The sequence below is a fragment of the Ovis canadensis genome, chromosome 24 (genome assembly GCF_042477335.2).
Source record: "Ovis canadensis isolate MfBH-ARS-UI-01 breed Bighorn chromosome 24, ARS-UI_OviCan_v2, whole genome shotgun sequence".
Lineage (NCBI taxonomy): Eukaryota > Metazoa > Chordata > Mammalia > Artiodactyla > Bovidae > Ovis > Ovis canadensis.
Genome location: NC_091268.1, coordinates 29,336,407 through 29,361,530, shown reverse-complemented (window position 1 = coordinate 29,361,530; position 25,124 = coordinate 29,336,407). Strand labels below are relative to the sequence as shown.

The 25,124-nt window shown below is 53.3% G+C and overlaps 1 protein-coding gene across 4 annotated transcripts in view; it reads left to right on the top strand.

The window, feature by feature from the left end:
• Window positions 1-25,124, top strand: part of MYH11 (myosin heavy chain 11) — a 128,252-nt gene that overhangs the window by 101,201 nt on the left and 1,927 nt on the right. For 2 of the 4 annotated variants that reach the window (XM_069570194.1, XM_069570192.1), the window contains 18 exons: window positions 146-269; window positions 773-944; window positions 2,343-2,555; window positions 4,530-4,674; window positions 8,206-8,412; window positions 9,947-10,051; window positions 10,140-10,292; window positions 10,550-10,798; window positions 12,758-12,970; window positions 13,321-13,533; window positions 13,746-13,907; window positions 14,737-14,865; window positions 15,168-15,256; window positions 15,661-15,784; window positions 16,220-16,428; window positions 17,705-17,813; window positions 17,893-18,065; window positions 23,099-23,137. In XM_069570194.1, coding sequence (XP_069426295.1) covers window positions 146-269; window positions 773-944; window positions 2,343-2,555; window positions 4,530-4,674; window positions 8,206-8,412; window positions 9,947-10,051; window positions 10,140-10,292; window positions 10,550-10,798; window positions 12,758-12,970; window positions 13,321-13,533; window positions 13,746-13,907; window positions 14,737-14,865; window positions 15,168-15,256; window positions 15,661-15,784; window positions 16,220-16,428; window positions 17,705-17,813; window positions 17,893-18,065; window positions 23,099-23,129 — 2,820 coding nt within the window. In that variant the 3' untranslated portion in view covers window positions 23,130-23,137. The remainder of the gene's footprint in view (window positions 1-145; window positions 270-772; window positions 945-2,342; window positions 2,556-4,529; window positions 4,675-8,205; window positions 8,413-9,946; window positions 10,052-10,139; window positions 10,293-10,549; window positions 10,799-12,757; window positions 12,971-13,320; window positions 13,534-13,745; window positions 13,908-14,736; window positions 14,866-15,167; window positions 15,257-15,660; window positions 15,785-16,219; window positions 16,429-17,704; window positions 17,814-17,892; window positions 18,066-23,098; window positions 23,138-25,124) is intronic. The other 2 variants (XM_069570191.1, XM_069570190.1) reach the window with 1 other exon arrangement.

Sequence of the window (25,124 nt, the reverse complement as noted above, 5' to 3'; positions counted from 1 at the left end):
TTCCCCCTTTAAAACTCTAGGTTGCATTTGGTTATAGTGTGGATCATCCTTTCAACTGTTTATCTGGAAATTACTAACAGTGAAACATAGTCCCGAGAGAAAAGGAAAAAAACCAATAATATTTCTTTTTCTTTTCCCCTAAAAGGAGCGAAAACTCCTTGAAGAGAGGATTAGTGACTTAACAACAAACCTTGCAGAAGAGGAAGAAAAAGCCAAGAATCTTACCAAATTGAAAAATAAGCACGAATCTATGATTTCAGAACTGGAAGGTAAAACAGGTTCTAGCGAGGTTCTGAGGGGGGTATTTTACTTTATTTTATTTTTTAACACCAAAACCATTTTATATTGGGGTATAGCCAATTAACAGTGTTGTGATAGTTTCAGGTGAACCGTGAAAGGGGATATTTTAAAATAAGACAGGACTTTTGAGAATGGTGGATTACGGCAGGAAAGGGACAGTCCTACCCAGCTGCCTGCTCACCCTTAGGAAACACACACATTCATTCTAGAAGGTGCTTGTCACCAGGGCTGACTTTCCTCCCACAAGAGCATGGTGCAGGTGGGATGGTTCGTATATGTGTGTGTGTGTGTGTGTGTGTGTGTGTGTATGGTTCGTGTATGTGTGTGTGTGTATGGTTCGTGTGTGTGTGTGTGTGTATGGTTCGTGTGTGTGTGTGTGTGTGTGTGTGTGAAGTGCCTGAGCAGGAAGGCTCATCCTCCAGGGGTTTCTCAGGTAGTGTCCACCCTCCAAAGCGCCCTGGCTTTTTCGCAGTGCGGCTGAAGAAGGAGGAGAAGAGCCGGCAGGAGCTGGAGAAGCTCAAGAGGAAGCTGGACGGGGAGGCCAGCGACTTGCACGAGCAGATCGCTGAACTGCAGGCGCAGATCGCCGAGCTCAAGATGCAGCTGGCCAAGAAGGAGGAGGAGCTGCAGGCGGCCCTGGGCAGGTACGAGGCCGCCGGGGGCAGGTCCAGGGTGTGCGCATGCCCCGAGGGCCCCTCCCGGTCTGCAGAGGGGGCCTGGTCCTCCTCCTCCTCCAGGTAGGCCACCATCTCACGTGAAGTGGCCCCGCCCTGGCCTCCCAGGTGCCTTGCAGTCCTGCTGGCACCTCCAGAACCTCGCCTTTGGCCTTCTCTCCCTACCAAGCTCATCCTCTCTACTGCCACTGTGCCCGCCTCTTGGGTGCCATCCTTCGTCATCTGCACCCCAGGCCTGGGTTTCTGGTTGCACAAAGAAGCCGTTCCATCAGCACCACAAAACCATGTGTCTGAGCTGAGAGGACCCTCCTGTCCGCAGCTGTCTCCCTCTGAGGCCCCTCTTTATGGGAACACCAGTCTCCTTGCGAGCTTTTGCCCCCTTCTCTCCCCGCCCAGGGTACGGCAGACTCGGCCCATTCCATGCGGTGTGCCCCAACCCCTTTTCTGTGCCCTCTTCTCCCAGCTTGGAGCTGGGGTGCTCTAACAGCCTCCCCGGGGGTATTACAGTGGCGACTCACAGTTATTTACCTGCTCTCTGTGTGCTGAGCTCTGCTCAAGCGGTGTCTTTACTGACACCTGGCCAGGTGTGCTGCGGTACCTCCGGTCACTGAGGAGGAAGCTGGGCCAGTCGCCCAGCTTTTGAAAGACAGGCTGGGAGTCGCTTTCTGGTTGGTCCCCTGGCCAGCTCTCTCTCAGCCGGTTTGTGCCAGGCGACAGCGCTAGGGTGACGGGCCACCTCGTGTCTTCCCTCCACTGGTCCCCTTCCATCCATTGTGGACGAAACTGGAAGCAGCCCCACCGTGATCAGGAGGGAGCTCCCTTCCATTCCTTCGGGTCAAGGCTCCCCACCTCCCACCCTGACCCGCAGTCACCGTCTCCCCTGGTGTTAACATTCCCACTCCCAACAAGCAGGGCCTGGCCACGCTCTTTGCACGGAGCAGAATGACACTGAGCAAGTGGAAGGAAGAATCAACCAGTAGTTACTGGGGAGGAATACTTGCCTGACACTCAGAAAGCATCTGTTGGGCTCCTGCTGTGGACAAGGCGCCATGCTGATTCCGTGCAAAGCACTCTCTGTCTCTGTGTCTCTGTCTGTCTGTTTCTGCCTCACTTTCACACACACGCACACACGTGCAGCATGACCTGTTTTCTTACATCAGCCCTTGGAAACTACATCCTGCATGAACCTCCAAGCAGTCCAACATGGCAAGAAGGCACCTGTGTGTCTCGGGACCTGAATGGAACACGTTCTGATATCTGTGGAACCCAAACGACTGCTTCCAGAAAACCATCTTTGGCCACCTCATGGGATGGACAGCAGGGCCCTGGGACCCCAGGGTCTTAGTTCTGGTGATCTGTCCCCGGCAGGCTGGATGACGAAATGGCTCAGAAGAACAATGCCCTGAAGAAGATCCGGGAGCTGGAAGGTCACATCTCAGACCTCCAGGAGGACCTGGACTCAGAACGGGCCGCGAGGAACAAGGCGGAGAAGCAGAAGCGGGACTTGGGGGAGGAGCTGGAGGCGCTGAAGACAGAGCTGGAGGACACGCTGGACAGCACGGCCACCCAGCAGGAGCTCAGGTGAGGAGCCCCCACCCGGCCGGCCACTCTGATGGGTCAGGACGGCTGGTGGAAAGGGGCAAACCCACACAGATCCTGAGTCACGGGGCTCCTCAGGCCCTATGTTTATTGTGCTGATTGCATTTTGCTTTAACGGATATAAGCATGCTTAATTGTTTTTTGGAAAATTTTGTTGAAATATAGTTGATTTACAATGTCATGTTAGTTTCAGGTGTACAGCAAACTGATTCAGTTCTGTTCTTAACAAAAAGGCCATCTCAGAAAAATGAGTAATAAATATTTCTAATTAAGCCACATGGATACCTAAAAGGGCTCGCATATCTTCCTACCCTGGAGATGATTAGCTACTTGGCATTTGGGAGTTTCCTATTACCCAAAGAGGATAATTGGAAAAACTGGATTTGTTAATTATTTAAAAATTCTAATAATTTATTATATTTGATGTTATAAATACTAACATCAAGTCTAAATATAATAAAACATTTTAATATGTCTGAACCATGAAAATCAACTGGTGAGTTAAGTATGCTTAGTTTTTGAATGTATTTATTTTTAATTGAAAGATGGTTGCTTTACAATATTGTATCGGCTTCTGCCATACGTCAGCATGAATCGGCCGTAGGTATGCATATGTCCCCCCACTCTTGAACCTCCCTCCCACCTCCCACCCCATCCTACCCCTCTAGGTTGTTACAGAGCCCCAGTTTGAGTTCCCAGTTTGAGTTCCATGAGTCATACAGCAAATTCCCGCTGGCTCTCTTATTAGACATATGGCAGTGGATATGTTTCCATGTTACTCTCTCCATTTGTCCTACCCTCTCCTTCCCTCACCCCTTCCCGTGTCCATAAGTCTGTTCTCTATGTCTAATCATGCTTATTTTTAAGTCTTGGCTTACATTACAGCAGCGGGCTACGATTCATGGGGTCGCAAAGAGTCGGACACAACTGAGCGACTGAACTGAACTGAACTGACATCACAGTAGGAGGATATACTCAACTAGAGAATGACCTGAAAACTGTAGGAGAATTAGATACCAAAGGCATCGACCCCAGTCCCACCACGGTTAACATTTTGGGGAATTTCATTCCTGTCTTTTCCTGAGTGTGTATAAGTTTTGCATTAAATTTTCAAAATAATATTTATCAGATTGGCCTCACTTGAAGTGTCACTGCTGGCTAACTGACAATACCCAACCAAAAAGCAGAAACAAAAACGGGTCACCTGGCGGATAATGAATGCCGGCTTCAGTGAAACTAGGTCATTGCTTTATTCAGCACACACGCAAGTGTGTTTTGAGTGCACCCTGTGTCGAGTGCTGTGCTAACACGGAGGTTTACTTCCCACGTTTTGGGTTTTGGGCTACATCACTGAGCTGAGCCTAGAAGCCAGCACAACCTCCTGCCCCCTTTGCACTGGCCCAGAGCAGTGGCTCAAAGCAGTGAACTCAGACTGTTTGGGTTCAAATTCTTGGTCAGTCACACAGTGGTTTTAATACCTTGGGCAAGCTGCTCACTCTTTCTTAGCTTTTGTTTCCTCATCTGTAAAACAGAAATGATGATACACTTGCCTCTAAAAGTCACCTTGAATATTCTGTCAGATGACATATACCCAGAACTTAGGTCAGAGCTTGGCATATAGCGTATCCTCAGTAAATAGAGCTAATGTTAATATTTACAGAACAGTCTGCAACTCACTTTGCATTCTTCCAACAATATCATGTGTTTTATTTTGTGTATTTGTGTGTCGGCCCTGGGAGATTCTGGGAGGTAGCATGCTCCTCTATTTTATAGCTACCTCCTTGTTTTGAGGAAATCCCAGGTCCAGAGAGGTTAGGGGACTCACCTGAGGTCACACAGCTTGGGAGGGATAGCGACGAAGACTTCAGTTCCAGGTCCCGGGAGACCCCTCGTGCCTCTGCACTGAGGCAAATCTCTGTCTCCTCTGCTGCCAGCCTCTGTGTTCTTCCTGCCCAGGGCCAAGAGGGAGCAGGAGGTGACGATGCTGAAGAAAGCCCTGGACGAGGAGACGCGGTCCCACGAGTCCCAGGTGCAGGAGATGAGGCAGAAGCACACGCAGGTGGTGGAGGAGCTCACTGAGCAACTGGAGCAGTTCAAGAGGGTGAGTCGCGATGGTATTTTGGGGACAACAAAATTCAGAGAATAGGTCAACAGCTTCAGGTAACGACGTGCGAGTGTCTGCACTAGGGCCAATAACAAGCCACGGTGATTCTAATGAGAGTGATGGCACCCAGCATTTATGCTTATGGAGTATTATCTTGATTGATCTTTTCCACCACCCTCTGGGATGGGTACAATGAAGCCCCTTTGACACAAGAAGGAACTGAGGTCCAGAGTACCTAAAGGTCACACAGCTATTGACAGAGTCCCAGCAGTCTGCGTGCTCAAGTCACTTCAATCATGTCTGACTCTTTACAACCCCATGGACTATAGTCCGCCAGGCTCCTCTGTCCATGGAATTCTCCAGGCAAAAATACGGGAGTGGGCTGCTGTGCCCTCCTCCAAAGGATCTTCCCAACCGAGGGTTTGAACCTGTGTCTCCTGCACTGGCAGGCGGGTTCTTTACCACCAGAGCCACCTAGGAAGCCCTGGCTCTGGGCTCATCTCTTAGCCTCTCCAGGGCGGGGTCTCCAGGTAGGCCCTTGTGGATAAGCAGAGTTTAGCAAAATTCTGGGAAGGTAGCTGAACACTGAGGACAGTCTAGCCATCTTCATTTCTGTGCAGAGTGGAGCAAGACTGTCATCATTTGAGTGGCAAGACAGTGCTCCCTGGTTAGTCTGAGAATGGCTAGATCTAATCTTCCTCTGATGCTTGGCTATTTGGAGGTGCACAGGGTCTGAGGCAGTTAACTAGCACTAAAATTCTGTGTATCCGGAACTTCCTCTCTCTTTGGAGAATGTGCTTGTGTATCATGCCCAGGGAAGAGCTTTTTTAGCTTATGACATCCTGCTAGGTGGCTTCTCTAAAAGTCTGAATTATACCACTGTCAGCGCTGCAGCTTTCCTCCAGAACTTTCTAGACTGAATGGCTGCTGTGTTCCCTAAGAATTGTTGGTGTTGGCATTAGTTTCTACCGCCAGTCAAGATGAATGTTTTTCAGGACTGCCCTGGTGATCAGCGGCTAAGGCTCTGTGCTCCCAGTGCTGGGGGCCTGGGTTTGATCCCTGATCAAGGAACTTGATCCCACATGCCTCAACTAAAAAGATCCTGCATACCACAGAAAGATTCTAGGTGCTGTAACTAAGACCCTGACTCGGCCAAATTCACCAGGGAATACCAACTAAGACCCAGCTCAGCCAAATCAATAAATATTAAAAAAAAAATAATTCTTCCATGAACTGGTTCACCACCACTTTGATCATAATCTCATAATTTTCCCATACATTTAAATAACGCCGGCAACCCCTTGTATGGCATTGAGTATATGCCACTGTTCCAGAGTTTTATGGGCACCAACTCATTTAATCCTACCTGCGACCTTTGCTAAAATGCACATCTCCAGGCCCCACACTGAAATGCACTGTCCCTGACTGAACACCCTCATGCTCCAGGTGTCACCTTGTCACTTGTCACGTGGGGTCTGAATATGACAAATATCTGTAACATGTATTTCCTCTTTCAATTGTCTTCTCTTTATTATGTTCAGAAGGGTTTTTTTCTTTTTTCTTTTTTTCCCACTTTTTGGCCATGCCCTGTGACATGAAGGATCTTAGTTCCCTGACCAGGGATCAAGTCTGAGCTCCTTGCATTGGAAGCATGGAGTCCTAGCCACTGGATTGCCATGAAGCTCCCAGAAATTATTTTTCAATTAAGGAATTGTTTACCCCTGGCTGCGCTGGGTCTCTGCGGCCGCACTCAGGCTTTCTCTAGCTGCGGCATGCGGGGGCTCCTCTCTGGTTGCGGTGCGGGGGCTTTGCCTTGTGATGGCTTCTCTTGTCTTGAAGCAGAGGCTCTAGGGCGTGTGAGCCTCAGTGGTTGTGGCCCGTGGGCTTGGTTGGCCTGGACCGCACACGGAGTCTTCCCGGACCAGGGACGGGACCAGTGACCCCTGCGTTGGCTGGTGGACTCTTAACCACTGGACCACCAGGAAGTCCCCGAGAAAGTTTTATTGTGATCGAAGTTGAATCCAAATGGGCTCTTCCCACCTGATGGAATGAGTCCTCCAGACAGTAGTAAGGTATTATGTGTCACTGTAAGTTTGGAAAGCTAACTGACCAGCACTGAGCCAGGTGGTCATCTGAGATGAGCAGGCGCTGGGGGGCCTCTTTGCAGAGACTCAGCTGTTCTGGCCATCCATGCCTGACCTGTGTGAGCAGGAGGGGGCTCGGAACGTCTGCCCACCATCTCAGGAGCACTGAAAAGGGGGACTATTTTACCTCTAGCAACTTTTCAGATTGTTGGTGAAAACTCGTAGCACTGTTCCTACCTCGACTCCTCTTACACGTGTATAGTCACCACCATTCTGGGAAAAAGGTTTTAGGGGAGCCCAGGTCCCGTGAGGTCCCCCAGGGTCCTTGATATCAACCTGCACTGTTGCCTTAAGAGGCACTTTGTCCCTGTCTGGGGTCCTGGCAGCACTAAATGGACTCATCACCAGAGGACTGGCTTCTGAGGGTCCCTAGACACTGCACAGACCTGCCCAGGAGCTGAGGGGTGAGCCCACTGTTGCTTTCTCCACTCTCAGGACCCACACACTTTTCTCTCTTGCTCCTTCCCTCCTCCTATAGACCCAGGAGAAGGTCCCTCCTTTCTTCTGCTTTTTCCCCCAAACACTTTCTTTCTTAGAGAAACTCATATGCCTACAAGAGCTGTTTAGATAAAATAGCTTTCTCTAAACTTTCACAGAAATGGCAGTGTACATCCAATGATAAATCAATGGATGATAGGGAGTGGTGGGGACTGGGGCTGAGTGGAGTGTGACTGCCCTGTTTACAGGGCCAGCTGCTACTCAGATCCAGCTGATTGCTCTCTTAGAGGAAGGCAAGACGTCTGTTTCCAGAGCTTTACTTTTTTTTTTTTGGAAGTCAGACTTTAAATAGAGATGTATGCAGCAAAATTCACCAATCTTAAGTGTATATAGTTTGGTGAATTTTGACAAATGATTTAACCACCACCCAGTCATGAAGCAGAACGTTCGATTTTTCAAATGAGAAGCTGGGAGCCCAGATTTTTATGCGATATTTCTTTTTATTTACCTGACTGTGCCAGGTCTTAGTTGTGGCATGTGAGATCTAGTTCCCCAACCAGGGATCAAACTCAGGCCCCCTGCATTGGGAGCGCCGAGTCCTAGCCACTGGGCCACCAGGGACGTCCCTATGTAATATTTCTTTATTAAAATGTTAAAAGGTATAACATGAATCAAACAGGATGTGATGGCAGGGTTGATGCAGCCCAGGGAATGCTAGTTAGCAACCTCTGAGCTTTAGGAAAACAGAATCCAAAAGGTCTCACTGGTGATCCTGTGCTCCTCACTGCCCTGAGTCCCTCCCATGAGCTGGGGAGCACAGGTCCCCAGACCTACCAAGGGAGGGGGAAGCAAAGAGGAAGATCCCCTGCTAGCACAGGTCCTTATCTTAAAACACTCTGCCAGCCATGGCCCTAACACCTTCTTTCCCCTCTGCTTCTCTGGCTAGGCCAAGGCCAACCTGGACAAGAACAAGCAGGCACTGGAGAAAGAGAACGCAGAACTGGCCGGAGAGCTGCGAGTCCTGAGCCAGGCCAAGCAGGAGGTGGAACACAAGAAGAAGAAGCTGGAGGTGCAGCTGCAGGAGCTGCAGTCCAAGTACAGTGACGGGGAGAGGGTCCGGGCCGAGCTCAACGACAAGGTCCACAAGCTGCAGGTGAGGCGACTTCGTTGGGACTGTCTCTGAAGGATGGGGTTCTTCCAGCTAATGAAGCCTCCGTTCATTTCCTTGAGTTACATTCCATGGTTGCCTTATTCAATTTAACCTCTAAAAACTCCTACCTGCTCATTCAAAATGAGTATTTATTGAGTGCCTGTTGTATGCCAGGTGCTGTGTTTAATCCTGAGATACAACAGCAAGGAAGAAGACAAACACTGTCCCTGCCCCCAGAGAACTCCAGCCCAGTGCAAGGAAAGACATTAATAACAATGAAGATGAATATGAAATGAAGCTGGGAAGCAGAGACACATATTGCAATGAATATAAATAATACAAGGGCCTGGGCCTGTGGGCGGAGGAGTCAAGGAAGGCTTCCCTAAGAAGGATGTATAGTCTGACAGATGACAAGTCTGTCTACTTAGAGGCAGGGAATAGCATGTGCAAAGGCCCAGGACTAAGGGAGAAGTCAGAAGAGATCACGTAAGGCCAGTAGAGCTAGAATGATAAACCTGATGGATGATAGGGGATGGTGGAGACTGGGGCCAAGGGGAGTTTACAGGAAGGGGAAGGTACGTGGCACGAAATGGGACTGGAGCAGGTTGGCACCAGAAGACACAGGGCCTTCAAGGCCCTATTATATATGCATCTCGGTCTTCATGCTGAGTGATCGGAAACCACTGATGGGTTTTAAGCTGAAGAGTGACATGGTCTGTTGGTCTTTGGTTTTGATTAGCTTTGAACAGACATTTGGACTGACTCTCCATTCATGGAATATGGCCTACCTTTTGATAAATATTTAATGCGCTTAGAGCCTGGGACAAGGATACAGGACAGCATGACGTATGAGTTTTTCCACACACAGCTGAGCACAAGGGTTTTGCTGTCCTAACACAAACAACATCCTGGAGGAATGAGGATCATTTATATCCTCACTGTAAATGGGAGGAGGACGGATGGTGGGCTGGTGTCTCTGAAAGGACTTGTTCAGAGACACCAGGGCCTGGAGTAAAAGGCAGAGGAAAGGTAGAGAGAGCTTTCTACCGTCAGTGCCTGCATCTATGGCTTTGCCGTAAGGGTGAGTGAAAGGGCGAAGAGCAGGGGTGAGGAAGGGGTGGGAGGGACAGGACCCTTGGATATGGAGGCGCGCCCCCGCAGCCTCTTCCCTCACTTTAGGGATCGGGTGAGTCCAGACCGCTGCTCAGTGTCTGGACCTGCAAACCTGCTCTTCATGTTTGCCAACCTTGGCAAGGCTCCAGGATCCATGTGGAGGGCTCAGGGCCAATGAGTACAGTCCAACCACAGTATAACAGGGCTCTCACAGGCTCTCGGAACCAGAGGCTACCAGAGATGGCAACCTGTAGGGATGTCCTTCCCTCCCCCCCAGGAGGGACCATGACCAGGCCTCTTAGCTCACAGGAAGCTCTCAATCAGTCAACACCCCAAGGCTGATCACCAAGTACAGAGAGCCCCTCTTACTTAAGGACAGTCCTGTCCTGGATGATCCAACTAACCAGTCTCCGGGCGCCCACAGAATGAAGTGGAGAGTGTCACGGGGATGCTCAACGAGGCAGAGGGCAAGGCCATCAAGCTGGCCAAGGACGTGGCGTCCCTTGGGTCCCAGCTCCAGGACACCCAGGTGGGTACCGGGCCACGTCACCTAGAGGCACCTGGGGTGCAGCCTTCCTGGGGGCGGGCTCCTGGACTTCTGCGTGTCCGTTCTGTAGGAGCTGCTTCAAGAAGAGACCCGGCAGAAACTCAACGTGTCCACCAAGCTGCGCCAGCTGGAAGACGAGAGGAACAGCCTGCAGGAACAGCTGGACGAGGAGATAGAAGCCAAGCAGAACCTGGAGCGCCACATCTCGACCCTGAACATCCAGGTGCCCACTGCGTGTCTTTGCCCTGGAGGGTAGCTCAATGGCTCGGATGTGATTGTGGTAGAACGGCGGCACCGTTTTTGCTTGACTCACTGGCTCCCCCTGCTGTTGAGTTTCTTCCATGGTGCCATTTTGCTTGGCTCACCAGCTCCCCCTGCTGTTGATTTTATTTAGTGATGGTCATGGCTTCTCAGGGGCGCAGGGCTGGGACTCCCTTATCCCCGCCTCCTCTCATCCCAACCTGGACCCTGCCTTTTCAGCTCTCCGACTCGAAGAAGAAGCTGCAGGACTTTGCCAGCACCGTGGAATTGCTGGAAGAGGGCAAGAAGAAGTTCCAGAAGGAAATTGAAGGCCTGACCCAGCAGTACGAAGAGAAGGCAGCTGCTTATGACAAACTGGAAAAGACCAAGAACAGGCTTCAGCAGGAGCTGGACGACCTGGTTGTCGATTTGGACAACCAGCGACAACTGGTGTCCAACCTGGAAAAGAAGCAGAAGAAGTTTGATCAGGTAGGGGCTGGAGGGCCCTCCCCTCTGCTCACGGACCCTGGCTGGGGGGTGGGGGTCCGGGTCTGTAGAACATCCGGCGTGGCTGCTGCGTGTCTGGCAGCATCCCATCCTGGCTTTGCTGGTCATGATGGAAGGCTGGCCGGCTTGAGTGAGGCTCCTCGAGGGGTCAGTGAGGACAGTGGCGAAGCCTCAGTGGCCGTGACTTCCCAGGTTCCACCACCACCACAAGGGCCATCTAGAAACCCAGTCGTGCCTTGGGTTCTAGCCCTGATAAGGAATGAGGTTTACTGATTTTACTCACTCAGCGAGTATTTGTTGGGTGCCTACTGAGGATTCCAATTAAAGTATCTATCCTTGAAATACCACTGTTCCTTAACATCTCATCACAAAGGATCTTGAGCACATAGCAAAGCAGAAAGCCTTGTACTGTGAACACCTGGACACTCACCACCTTGACTCAATCATTAAGGCCTTACCCTGACTTGGGGCTTCCCTGGTGGCTCAGATGGTAGAGGATCTGCCTGGAATGCAGGGACCCTGGTTTGAGCCCTGCCTGGGTCAGGAAGATTCTCTGGAGAAGGAAATGGCAACCCACTCCAACATTCTTGCCTGGAGAATTCCATGGACAGCGGAGCCTGGCAGGCTACAGTCTATGGGGTCACAAAGGGTTGGACATGACTGAATGACTAATACTTCACTGACTTTATCACACGCTTATTTATGAGTGTATTATATCTCTCATTTGCATCTTATCTTTTAGTTGCACTTAAAAGCAAATTACAGACAACTGTACATCACCCTCTAGATACCTCCACACTGCATATAAACTAGGGTTCATTTTTCAAAATATTTTTTCTCCCCTTGAAGTAAAATTACATACAATGAAATACATAAATCTTAAGTATACACTCACTGAGTTCTGATAAATGCACACACCTCTATGACCCAAACCCCTAAATACCAGCTTTTAATATGTGTTATTCAGAGTCAGTAAATATTTTTTGGTTTACATGTGACTCAGGGCTTATTCCAAAAATCAACTTGGGGATGGAATTTTGGGATTCTTTTCTACCAGCCATCCCTTCTCTGTGCTGACAGCTTGTTCTTAGTGCTTCTTATCTGCTGGTTCATTATCTGGTCCAGGGTCTGAGACTGCTCTATTATTTTCCCGTCACAAACAGCGGAGAGTTTTTGTGTTGACTGCTGCTGGGAGGCCCTGTCGCGTGCCCATCTTTGCTGGACTCTGGCAGTCTGGGTTTTGGACGCTACAGTGAATACTGCTCTTTCCTGTTGTTGTTTAGGTGCTCAGTCATGTCCAGCTCTCTGCGACCCCTTGCACTGTAGCCCACCAGGCTTTTCTGTCCATGGGATTTCCCAGGCAAGGATGCTGGAGTGGGTTGCCAGTTCCTTCTCCAGGGGATCTCCCTGTCCCAGGGATGCAACCCAAGTCTCCTGCATTGGCAGAAGGATTCTTTTCCACTGAGCCACCAGGGAAGCCCCTCTGTTTTTAAAGATGAGGTTAACGTCAGAATGGGCTTTTCTTGGAGCTGCTTCCCTAGGCAGAGGGTGTGTGCAAACCCACCCACACATTCACCACTTCTCTACTCATAGGGTGGCTCACAGGGCACTTCTGTAAGGGAGTGACTGTGGCCTTGAAACAAAAGAATAACTGGCTTCTGGCAGGATTAAGTGTCACCCTGACCTTGGTCACAGTGGAACAACATGGGCAGCATTAGTGAGTTCTAAGCACAAATACGGCGAATGCTGGCTCTGCAAAGCTGACCTAGAAGTCGGCAAGCAGGACTGTTATAAACTATTTGCATAGATATGTGACCTCCTCCCAGCTGTACCAGGATGAGTTCAGCTGCACACAAGGCTTCTTCCCCATATTTGCAGTTATATGCCGCCGACCCTCGGGCATGCCTAGAGCTCACCTCTGGGTCTTTTGCTGTGTTGCAGTTGTTGGCCGAGGAGAAAAACATCTCTTCCAAATATGCGGATGAAAGAGACAGAGCCGAGGCAGAAGCCAGGGAAAAGGAAACCAAAGCCTTGTCACTGGCGCGGGCCCTCGAGGAAGCCTTGGAAGCCAAAGAAGAGCTCGAGAGGACCAACAAGATGCTCAAAGCCGAGATGGAGGATCTGGTTAGCTCCAAGGACGACGTGGGCAAGAATGTAAGTGGCTCTTCATCGTCTTTGCTTGTCCATGTCCCTCCGCCCCCGACCCTCTCTGCTAGTTATCAGTCCACAGGTAAAGGAGGGGGCTCCACGCCTCATTCATGGTAAGCAATAATCAGGAACTGAAGGGAGTCCCTTGGGCTGATGCAAAGAGGGGGCCAGCCTTGGGCTGTTGGGAACAGCCTTTGGAGGTAAGGTCCGAGTCAAGGGTTCCGAGAGGAAGGCTGTGGTCTGGACTCCTGGTCTTGCATCCTGGGGGTATCAAAAGCCACCTCCTGGGCCATGATGAGCTGCCCATCACTGGGGGCTGCCCGACCATCTTCATGACATCACCCCTCACATCAAAGGTCCATGAGCTGGAGAAGTCCAAGCGGGCCCTGGAGACCCAGATGGAGGAGATGAAGACCCAGTTGGAAGAGCTCGAGGACGAGCTGCAGGCGACGGAAGACGCCAAGCTGAGGCTGGAGGTCAACATGCAGGCCCTTAAAGTACAGTTTGAGCGGGACCTCCAGGCACGGGACGAGCAGAATGAAGAAAAGCGGAGGCAACTCCAGAGGCAGGTAACCCATGGCGGGGAGAGAGGGGAGGGGAGCGGGGCCAGCCGGCATTCCTTCCTTCCGCCACCACTTCCTGGCTTCGTGGAAACTTTGATTTCTCCCCTGCAACCCGGGGATGGGAAGCCCACCTTCGGTGGTGGTGCAAACCTGGGCCCTGGGGGAAGGGATCCGAGGGGCGGCCCTGCCCTGCAGCACATGTTGCTGGCCTCTCCCAGCTCCACGAATACGAGACGGAACTGGAAGACGAGAGGAAGCAACGCGCCCTGGCGGTGGCAGCCAAGAAGAAGCTGGAAGGGGATCTGAAGGACCTGGAACTGCAGGCTGACTCGGCCGTCAAGGGGAGGGAGGAAGCCATCAAGCAGCTGCGAAAACTGCAGGTGGGTGACGCCCCAAGGACCAGGGAGGTCAGGTCCACAGCCATGGTTGGACACAGCCTCCTTCTGTCGCTGGTGCCTGGTCACCTGGTGCTTTTCCATCACGCTTTTGCTTTGGGAGCTGTTTCCTGCCCTGGGGGCGGAGGTGGTGAGGTCACCCTCCACCTGGTGACCTCCACCCTCCTCCCCAGGCGGAGCAGCTGAGCAACAGCCAAACAGTATCCTTAGGTGTTTGGCTCTGGGGTTCCCTGGTGGCCCAGATGGTAAAGAATCTTCCTGTAATGCAGGTTCTATCCCTGGTTGGGAAGATTCCCTGGAGAAGGGAATAGCAACCCACATCAGTATTCTTGCCTGGAGAATTCCATGGACAGAGGAGCCTGGCGGGCTATACAGTCCATGGGGTTGCTGTGAAGAGTCAGACACCACTGAGAGGCTAACACTCAGACCTCAGCACTGTTTCTTAGGTCTGTGGAGCCCGTCCAGAGACCCCAGGCAGCCACCTGTGGCCAAGGGCTTTGTGGTTAAATGGTGGGAAAGCCTAGGCTTCCCTGGTGGCTCCGACGGTCAAGAATCTGCCTGCAATGCAGGAGACCCAGGTTCAATCCCTGGGTTGGGAAGATCCTCTGGAGGAGGAAATGGCAACCCACTCCAGCATTCTTGCCTGGAGAATCCCCTGGACAAGGAGCTGGCAGGCTACAGTCCACAGGGTTGCAAGGAGTTGGACATGACTGAGCAACCAACACATACACTCAGGCTGGCACAGAAAGGTAATCTGGGCCACAGGACCCAGTGAGTAAGGACTTCTTAGCTGGTCCTGCCTGTCCTCATGCAGGCTCAGATGAAGGACTTCCAGAGAGAGCTGGAAGACGCCCGCGCCTCCCGGGACGAGATCTTTGCCACGGCCAAAGAGAATGAGAAGAAAGCCAAGAGCTTGGAGGCAGACCTCATGCAGCTACAGGAGGTAAAGCCTTCTCCACACTGTGGGGGCCGTGACAGGGGGGCCCTGGGCACCCCGGGCTTGGGCACCCACATTCAGCATCCTACAAGTGAGGGCCCCGTAGCATGGGCATGGAAAAACACGGGGTTTTCTCGCTGACGGATCTGCAGGCCTCCCCCCAAGCTCGGAGGAGGCCACGCCATTTTCAAGGATGGCCATGGAGGCGGCCGGGGGCCTGCTGCTGGGAGCAGGGTAGATGCTTGGGTGGGGTGCAGGCCCTCCTGACAGGCAACTGGTTTCCTTCCTCCCCGCCTCCCACCATCCAGGATCTAGCAGCGGCTGAGAGGGCTCGCAAGCAGGCAGACCTGGAGAAGGACGAGCTGGCGGAGGAGCTGGCCAGCAGTGTGTCAGGGAGGTAGGAGCCGCCTGGGGAGAAAGGGGTCCCTAGACTCACATGATGAGAGAGGCAGTCAGTCAGAGGAGGCCTCCTGGACCGTATGTTAAGGCTGAACGTGATAGCACGTTCAGCTGAGCTTATGACAGGGGACATGTGTTTTTCACACCCTATTTGGGGGTGTAGTCTGGTGGGGGCAGGGCATCTGGGGATGTCAGGGAGGAGGGAGCTGGTCCTTATCTCAGGCCTGGCTTTGCTAACACCAGCTGGCTCCCTGCTTCCCAGCTGTGTGAGTCTGCACAAGCCTCTAAGCCTCTCTGTCTTGACCGTAAAAGAGGACGACCTGGAGGCATTGCTCCTCCAAGGGAGGGAGCTGCCTAAGCCAGGGGAGGCTGGAGGTCCCAGGGCGGCTGCCTTTCCCTTAGAAACGCACTGCAGGACGAAAAGCGCCGCCTGGAGGCCCGGATCGCACAGCTTGAGGAGGAGCTGGAGGAAGAGCAAGGCAACATGGAGGCCATGAGTGACCGCGTCCGGAAGGCCACGCAGCAGGTGGGGGCTGGGGCAGCCCGGACCTGCCCTGGGACAGGCTCCTGTGTGCCAGGCCCAGGCCGGGGGCGGGATGAGGCCGGAGAGTAGGGACCCAGCTCATCTGCTCCGGAGCACCCCCTCCCTCCTCTCCGGTCACCCCAGCACCTGGCCTGCAGGGCCTCCCGTGGTGGCTCCCTCCAGCAGACGAGGCTCGCCCAGAAGGGCTTGGCGGTCTCCTTCCTGCATTTTCCTTAGCTCCCACCTCTGACAGTGAGCACCCCTCCACCATGATCACTGGGGACCCGTTGTGGAATCGGCGTGGCACTGAGATGTGGCCTGGAAGGGCTGCCCCTTGGCTGAGCCTTGAAGGACGGCCAGGGAGGGGCTGGGTGCCGGAGGGGAGGGAGGGGGGTTTCTGGGCGCCCTCCACCTGGTGACCTCCACCGTCCTCCCCAGGCGGAGCAGCTCAGCAATGAGCTGGCCACGGAGCGCAGTGCAGCCCAGAAGAATGAGCACGCGCGGCAGCAGCTTGAGCGGCAGAACAAGGAGCTGCGGAGCAAGCTGCAGGAGATGGAGGGGGCAGTCAAGTCCAAGTTCAAGTCCACCATCGCGGCCCTGGAGGCCAAGATCGCACAGCTGGAGGAGCAGGTGGAGCAGGAGGCCAGGTACGGGGGCTGGAGGGGCCGCCGAGCAGCACCCCGAAGACCGCCTGCTTGCCAGCGAGCGGTGGGGGCGTGGAGGGGTCAGCCAGCCTCCCTGGACATCAGCTCTGGCCAAGAATTGGCTCAGAGGTGCCCGCCCGGCAGCTGTGCTGGGTGAACTGAGTGAGAACACGGGCAGGTGCTATGCCCCGACTGAGCCTCTGAGATGCTAGCTGCTCTAAGCGGCCGGACTCCTCAGTGACGTCAGCAGGCTTCCTGGGAGCTCCCGGGACTTTGCCTAACCCGTGTCTGCAGGCTGTCATGCTAACGGGTACAGCAAACATTCAGGTCCTCAGCCCCTTCAGCACCCACAGTCATGGGCAGACTGCTCACTTACACGTGGCCTTACACTGTTTTTGCCTTTTTTTGTGGCGACTTCATAGGAAAGCCATGTGCCACAACAGTTCATCAATTTAAAGCATGCGGCTCAGTGTGTGGGGGGGTGCTCGGTCGCTCAGTCGTGTCCAACCCTTTGCAACCCCATGGACTGTAGCCCGCCAGGCTCCTCTGCCCATGGAATTCTCTAGACAAGGAGACTGGAGTGGGTAGCTGTTCCCTTCTCCAGGGGCTCTTCCCGACCCGGGGATCGAGTCCGGGTCTCCCATGGTGCAGGGGGATTCTTTACCATCTGAGCCACCAGTGCAGTTCAGTGGCCCCCAGTGTCCAGCTCACAGGCACACCTTCTCTACAGCCAACCATGGCACGTTAAGAACCAGTAAGAAGCCCTGTGTCCTTAGCCATCACCCTCTATTTCGCATCCCCGGCTCTCGCATCCCCGGCTCTGGGCAACTGCTCATCTACTGCCTGCCTCTATTGTCTATTCTGGACATTTCGCAAAGTGGGGGCATACAACACAGGGCCGCTTGTTAAGACTGGCTTTCTTTCACTGAGCATGCTTTCAAGGTTCTCCCGCACTGTAGCCAGGGTCAGCATGGCATTCCTTTTCATGGACGATTTCTCAGAATGAGCTCTGATTCGGGCTCAGGAAAAGTGCCCATGTGGGGACTTCCCTGGTGGCCCTTAATGGCTAAGACTCTGTGCTTCCAATGCAGAAGGGACAAGGGTTCAGTCCCAGGTCAGAGAACTAGATCCCACATGCCACAGCTAAGACCCGGTGCAGCCAAATAATTTAATTTAAAAAAAGGAAAGTGCCCACATGGGTGAGGCTGGTTGGGTTCACATACTGGCTGCAGGGAGGCCCTCCCCATCTGAACCTTCCCTGCTTGCCCCGTGTACGCAGAGACAAACAGGCGACCGCCAAGTCACTGAAGCAGAAGGACAAGAAGCTGAAGGAGGCCCTGCTGCAGGTGGAGGATGAGCGCAAGATGGCAGAGCAGTACAAGGAGCAGGTAACCGCGCCCCGGCCCCCCGCCCAGCCCTGCAGGCCCCGCCACATCCCAGCCTGACCCTTGGGCCGCCCCTTGCCAGGCCGAGAAAGGAAACTTGAGGGTCAAGCAACTCAAGAGGCAGCTGGAGGAGGCAGAGGAAGAGTCCCAGCGCATCAACGCCAACCGCAGGAAGCTGCAGCGCGAGCTGGATGAGGCCACGGAGAGCAACGAGGCCATGGGCCGCGAGGTGACGGCGCTCAAGAGCAAGCTCAGGTGAGGCACCAGCCTCCGGGGGCCTCGGGTCACACACTGGGCACATGGGGTGGCCTGAAACGCCCACAGTGGCTCAGGGGCCCTCTCCCCGGAGCTGCTCAGCTCATCGTGTGTACAGCACCAGCTGTATGCAGCACCAGCCTGTGCTGGATGTGGGGGGGGGGGGGTGCTCAGGTTACAGGGGCCCTGCCTTTGAGTGGCTCCCCTTCTGTTCCAACAACCAGTCCCTTCCTGTCCTCCTGGCGAGGAGCAGGAGAACCAGGCGGTGTCTCCCTGTCTCCTGAGATCCTTCTTCTCTGTGTCAGGACATTGGCAGACTCCCTTCTCTCCTCCCCTCTCTTCTGGACTCTCTCTTCCCTGCTCTTCCTAACTCAGGGCTTCTCTGCCCGATCGCCATCCAGGGCTGAACAACTCTCTGTTTATCGTGGGCTTCCCTGGTAGCTCAGACGGTAGAGAATCTGCTTGCAATTCAGAAGACCCAGGCTCGATCCCTGGGTTGGGAAGATCCCCTGGAGAAGGGCGGGGCAACCCACTCCAGTATTCTTGCCTGGAGAATCCCATGGACAGAGGAGCCTGGTGGGCTACCGTCAGTCCAGGGGGTCGCAAAGAGTCGGATGTGACTGAGCGACTGTCATGGGCTGGCCTGTGCCCTGCAGGACGCTGAGCAGCACTCCTGGCCTCCGCAAGCTAGATGCAATGGCACGTCCCCTGATGTCCCCGGGGGGTGCTGTTGCCCACAGTCGAGCCCCTCTGAGTTGTTTTCTCTCCTACACCTGAACCTCTGGGTCTGAAGGCAGTAGGTGCTTCCTGCTCCCCAGGGCAACTTCCAGCCCCTGGTCCACCCAGTTCCCTGAAAGGCCTAGCTCCATGCTTTCTGTGTCATCCATCCACACCCTGCAGGTGGGTGATCCAGCCTCAAGTCCATGACCTCCTCTCCTCCAGGGCACTGCCACTTGCCCGCACTCCCGCTAATTCTCAGCCCTAACCTGACCTTCAGGCATTACATCATCAGCCCGCCACCACCTTTCTTCAGCTCTCCCCTCTGTCTCCACCGGTGTCTTGCACCCCTCGGCTCATTCTGTCGCAGCCCCACTGACTGCACGGTTACGATCAGCCTCTCCCACATCCTCCACACTCTGGTCCCTCTTCCTGCTGTTCTGGGCTCACTTGGTTAAAATACAACCCAAATGAAATCCAACTGCCAACCTTCTGCAGCTCAAAGCTGTGTAAGAAAGCCAACAGGAGCGCTGCCCCTTCACTGAGAAACGTGCCGTTGAGACACCAAGCTGACCTCACTTAGTGCTGCCGGGACTTTCCCCTCCCTCACCCTCCACCCCTCCCCCCTCCTCTCAGCCTCCCCCACCCCTCCCCCTTCCCCACCCTCTCACCCTTCCCCTCACCCCTCCCTCATCCTCTCACCTCACCCACTTCAGTTCAGTTCAGTCGCTCAGTCATGTCCGACTCTTTGCGTCCCCATGAATCGCAGCACGCCAGGCCTCCCTGTCCATCACCAACTCCCGGAACTCACTCAAACTCACATCCATCGAGTCCGTGATGCCATCCAGCCATCTCATCCTTGGTCGTCCCCTTCTCCTCCTGCCCCCAATCCCTCCCAGCATCAGAGTCTTTTCCAATGAGTCAACTCTTCACATGAGGTGGCCAAAGTACTGGAGTTTCAGCCTCAGCATCATTCCTTCCAAAGAAATCCCTGGGTTGATCTCCTTCAAAATGGACTGGTTGGATCTCCTTGCAGTCCAAGGGACTCTCAGGAGTCTTCTCCGACACCACAGTTCAAACGCATCAATTCTTCGGCGCTCAGCCTTCTTCATGGTCCAACTCTTACATCCATATTTGACCACAGGAAAAACCATAGCCTTGACTAGACGGACCTCAACCCACTTAGGCACCTGCTTTTCACCCTCCCTGAACTTACTCCCTCTGCCATCCTCAGTCTCCGCTGATGACTTCGCTTCCTCTTTAACTGAAAAAAGGAAACCATCGTGAACTATAAACAAGCCCCCACTTCTCCAGACCTCCCTACATCTGTGCTCACTTCCTCTACTTTTCCCCCATTTCTGTGCTCAACTGTCCAGCACCAACTGAGGTCACCCCCACCACTAGACCCCTCACCCTCTTGTTTAACCAAGGACGTTGCTCCTGAAAGTCTTTCCCTTCTTCTTCCCTGTGATATATTCTCTCTCGCTGAGTCGCTCCATTAGCCGAACAAACCCAACCCCACTTCCCTGCGGCCTGTTGCCATGAAACTCCCCATTCGGCAGCTTGTGCGGCGCCTCCTCTCGGGCCTCCCAGCCCCGCTCTCTCCGCTGCCCTTCCTGCTTTTCTGGCCGCCCTTCACCTCTTCTGCTGGTGCTGCATCTTAAAGGCCAATTGCTGCTGGTCTGCCCAGACTGCCGTCCTAGTCCTGTCTCCATCTCCACCTCTGCTCACTCCTCAGGTGAATCTCAACCAGCCTGGTGGCTTTGGAATTCCATCCACAGCTAGTGACTTCCTAGTTTATCTCTGCCCAGACTTCCTGGGATTCCAGACTTCCTCGACCTTCCTATTCAGTGCCTAACAGGCAGCCCACACCCAAACACACCCTGACCTGAGGCCTGACTGAACCTCCTCATCCCCAAACTAGCTCCTTGCACAGTCCTCCCCGGTTCAAAGCTGCTGTTAACCTAGGCCAGAAGCCTGCCTTATTTTTCTCTCCATTACACCATGCATCCAAGCTGTTGAGAAGTCCGGTCAACTTTCCCTTAAAAAATACTCTGCATCCAGAATCCAACCACTTCTTGCCACCCTCTCCTCCCATCTAGACGACTTTCTCAGCCTCCTCGTGGGCCTCTCATGTCCATACTGGCCTCTTATAGTCTGTTCTCAACACAGAAATGGTGTGGGATCATGCCCCTCCTTTGTTTCGAGCCCTCCATGGGCTCCCATCTCACTCAAAGTAACATCTTGACAACAGTTAGTTCCACTAGGCCCTGCATGATCTCTGTCCTCTGCCTCCTAAATTACCCCTCCACCTCTTCATCTTCTGACTCAGGGCCCTTGCACTGGCTGCTGTCTCTGTCTGGAATGCTCTTCCCGCAGCTCATTGCAATAGCTGCCCCCTCCTTCCCTTCCTTCAGGTGTTTGCCCATCCATGTGATCAGAACTTCCTGCCTCACTCCCTGCCATTCTCCTCTCTCTTACCCACCTGTCATCGTGGAGCCTGTTATTCTTTTGCTTATCTCACACAGTCTGTCCTCACTCTTGGCCTGCAAGGCCATAAACACAGAGGCGGTGTCTGCGTATTCATCCCCAGTGTCTGGGCACGAAATAAAACCTTCAATCGTTGAGTCAGAGATGATGTTTCTTCCGCCTCAGCCATTCTCACACCACCTTCCCCATTTTGCCTTAGTCCCCTACCACCTGTACTTTTGCCGACTAGTAAGTATCTAGTATTTGAAATTTACTGTGTAAACCATACACATCTCTATTCACAAATGAAACCTACCTCCCCTGTATTGTTAAACCAGGGTCCCTTGCATCAACAGGTCACAATCAAGTTAAACACAGTGAAAACAAACAAAACAACAGTGAGTTCTAGCTATCGTGGCCACAAGCTGATGACTGTGACCCGAAGGCCGACTTCTCATTAAAAAGGCAATAACAAAAAAACCACATTAGCACCAAACAGACTCTCTGACATAATTAGATGTATTTAAAGAGTGGAAAGGGGAACCCTTTTCTCACGGTGCAATTAAGCAATCCAAGGGCATGCCTGGGACCCCTCTGAAATCACCTGGCATCTCAGCTCCAGACCCTGAGAACCACTCTAGGAGATGAGAGGAAGCCTGAACCGCTTTCACAAGGAAGGAGTGAGCAGCTGGCTCCGAGCACAGGCGTTCAGGAAGGAGCCCCCTGCCCGTGCGAGGTGGTGGGCGGGCGGTGTGTCCCCACTGCTGGAGCCCCCAGCCGTCTGCTGCTGACTGGATGCTGCCCTTCCATGGACATGCGCTAAGCAGTGGGGAGCACTCAGCCACCCCAGCTCTCTTGCCATTTTGTTGTCACTGTCCCTATCTTGGGACTGATGTCTTTCTTTCTTATTTTTTAATTTTTAAAATCTTTAGGCTGCACTTCAAGGCTTATGGGATCTTAGTTCCCGGAACAGAGACTGAACCCAGTCCTTGGCAGTGAGAGCTCAGAGTGCCAACCACTAGACCGCCAGGGAATTCCTGGGACTGGTCATTCGTGCAGCACAAGTCGACCATCCCTTTTGGATTCTGCCCCAGATAACTGACCCTTCTCAGGGCCGTATGGGCTGATATTAGACCACATATTTTTTACAGTTAACATAAGCATACATGCACATATGGGTGGAAGACAGCTCCCACCTTTGCTGCCTTCTCTGAGTCCTCCAAACGTGCAAAAACCCAAGATCAAGCACAAGAGCTGTGAGTGAGGTTCGCAAGCCTAGCCAGCTTCTCCATGAGCAAGGAATTATAACGCACGTTTCACTGATTTTACCAGCCCGATACATCGCAATGCGAGCCCTCATTAGAGCCTGACCAACGCACCCATCCCTCCCCAGACTGCCAGGCATCTCCACATGAGCCACCCAGGTGCCCGCCTCTACCTCCTGGCTACGGGTGTGAGAGGCAGTGGAGACAGTCACGGTAATGGAACGACAGGCTGCTGCAGGCTCCTTGCCTGGAGCTGTTCAGGTTCTGGTCTCACAAGGATCTTCTGGCCTAGCTTACTCAGATTCCTTTACCTTCCTGAAGAGAAATGCAGAAGGGGAGAAAGCCATTAAGCCTGCGTTCTTTAAGCTCTAAAGGCAGAAAGTGCTTTTTAATTGGGAAAAAACAAACCACTTGTCCCTTTGTGTGCCAGCTTCCCTGAGTGCTTGGTGGCTGCAGGCGCTCCGCTATAAGGGTCCTTAAAAGTGGCTGTAACTACTGGATTGAAGCAAACGCCTTTAATGATTAAACTCGCACTTGAACAGGAGGATGGTAACCACCGGGGACTCTCTCTCTCTGTTTCAGAGGCCCCCTCCCCCAGGAAACTCCGCAATGACTCACCAGGTATCATGCCTGCAGCTTCGCGGCTCGTGTGTGTGTGTGGCTCCTGGTTTCCATTTCCTTTCTGCCAGCGCCACCCCCCCGCACCGTCTCCCTGTCCCCCTTTGTGGGCCCTCCCAAACTTCTGAGATGTCTACAAAGTCCAAAGGCTTAGGGATCTTAGCTTCAAAACGGTCTTTCATCAAAACCAACATGCACCCAAACATGCATCTTCACAAAGTCTCCTTCCTTCCTCTCGCTTGGGCGTTTGACGTGGCACTGATGTGGCCTGTCACACCGCGTGCTGACAAGTTTAGAGGCTGTTTTGCGTGGCTTGGAGGGTTCTATACCTGGGTGGCAGGCCCCTCTTACACAATGAGGCCACGGCTGGGCCATGTGTGTCCCCTCATCCGGCTCAGGCACCTTGCTGAGCAGAGGCACCAGCACCATCGTCCGGGTACCTTCCTGGAGAATGGCTCCCATCGGCTGGTCTGGTTCACAATTCAGAGTGAGCCAGGCACAGGGTTGTGGTGGCCCCCAGCCACAGGGCCCCTGGGCTGGGGTTTCCACACGTGTGCGAGCGAATGAGCTCTCAGCCCGCCGTCTCACCCTCACTAGGGCTGCGTGGGGCTTCAGCAAGGCCGGCCGCTAACCGCATCTTGAGCGCACAAAGGCCGGGTTAGGCTGAGTCTTTCCCAGAGGCCTCACAGGCACGTGTTCACAGACCAGGGATGGACACCCACGACTCAGGGGGTGCACAGGGCTGTCAAAGACAGGGGTCAGAGGCCTTGGCTTCTCTGGGATTCTAACTTCTTCACACCTGCAGTTGGGCCCTGGGGCCCAGCTCCCCCCTCATCCTCTTTGAGGCCCAGCAAGCCCTGCCTTCTGTCTGTCTTCTCTCCTGGAGAAATCTTGGCTTTGCTGTCACTGAACCCAAAATACTTAAAACTGGAAGAGGTCTCGGCAGGAGCTTTAGGCGGGACTGTCATGCCTCTGGGGGACTGCTCTTGAGCAGCTCTACTGCCAGCCCGTCCAGATCGCGGCATAAGCTGGGTTCCAGGCTTGGCTGGAGTGTAGGCCCCATTGGTTGATGGAACCTGAGTCCTTGTAGGGTAGCAGGCCCTACATGCTCGTGCTTGTCCCTGGGATGCCAGCAGTGCCTGAGATATGTTCCTGAGTCCGTGAACAGAACCCAGATTCTCCAGGATCAGACACTTCAAGCAAATTTTTAGAGGAGTCCCTTAATTCCTTTGGCAGAGATAGCCAATTATCAACTTTTGCCTAGCATATGAGTCTTGTTCCTTCAAGCGAGGCTTCTGAACCATAACAGACCAGCTTCAGGCCTGGTGCCCACGCAGGGGGGCTTCCAGAGACCCAGGAGTGATTGATTTACTTCTTAAGTCAAAGGAGCATATTGATCAGTTCAACTCCTCTACTTAGCAAATGTGGGCTTCCCAGGTGGCGCGAGTGGTAAAGAACCCACATTCCAATGCAGGAGACATGAGAGACTCGTGTTCAACCCCTGGGTCAGGAAGATCCCCTGGAGGAGGGCATGGCAACCCACTCTAGTATTCTTGCCTGGAGAATCCCCATGGTCTGAAGAGCCTGGAGGGCTACAGTTCACGGGGTCACAAGAGTTGGATATGACTAAAGCAGTTTAGCACACACGCAGTTAGCAAGTACAGGCTCTTCTGAGAGGCAAAGGGAAACCGAGGCACTGTTTCCCAGCCCATCCCATCCAGTGTTGAACCTGGAAGGTTAGACGTGGAGGAGAAAGCTGTGTGGACGACTGCTGAGCCCTGCATGCCGAGAGAACACACTGCTAAGGAAGGAAGAGATTTTTTAAAGGTCACCTCTAGGGAGGGAGTGATATAAAGTTACTTTCAAAGGAGCTGGGGACCTAGAAGCTTCCTCTGATGGGAGGAAGGCTGCCCTGAGTCTTTAGTTGGCAGTGTGTACCACTTTAAGTATTTATTCCTGATCGCTGCCCCCTTGGGAAGTACCATCTGCC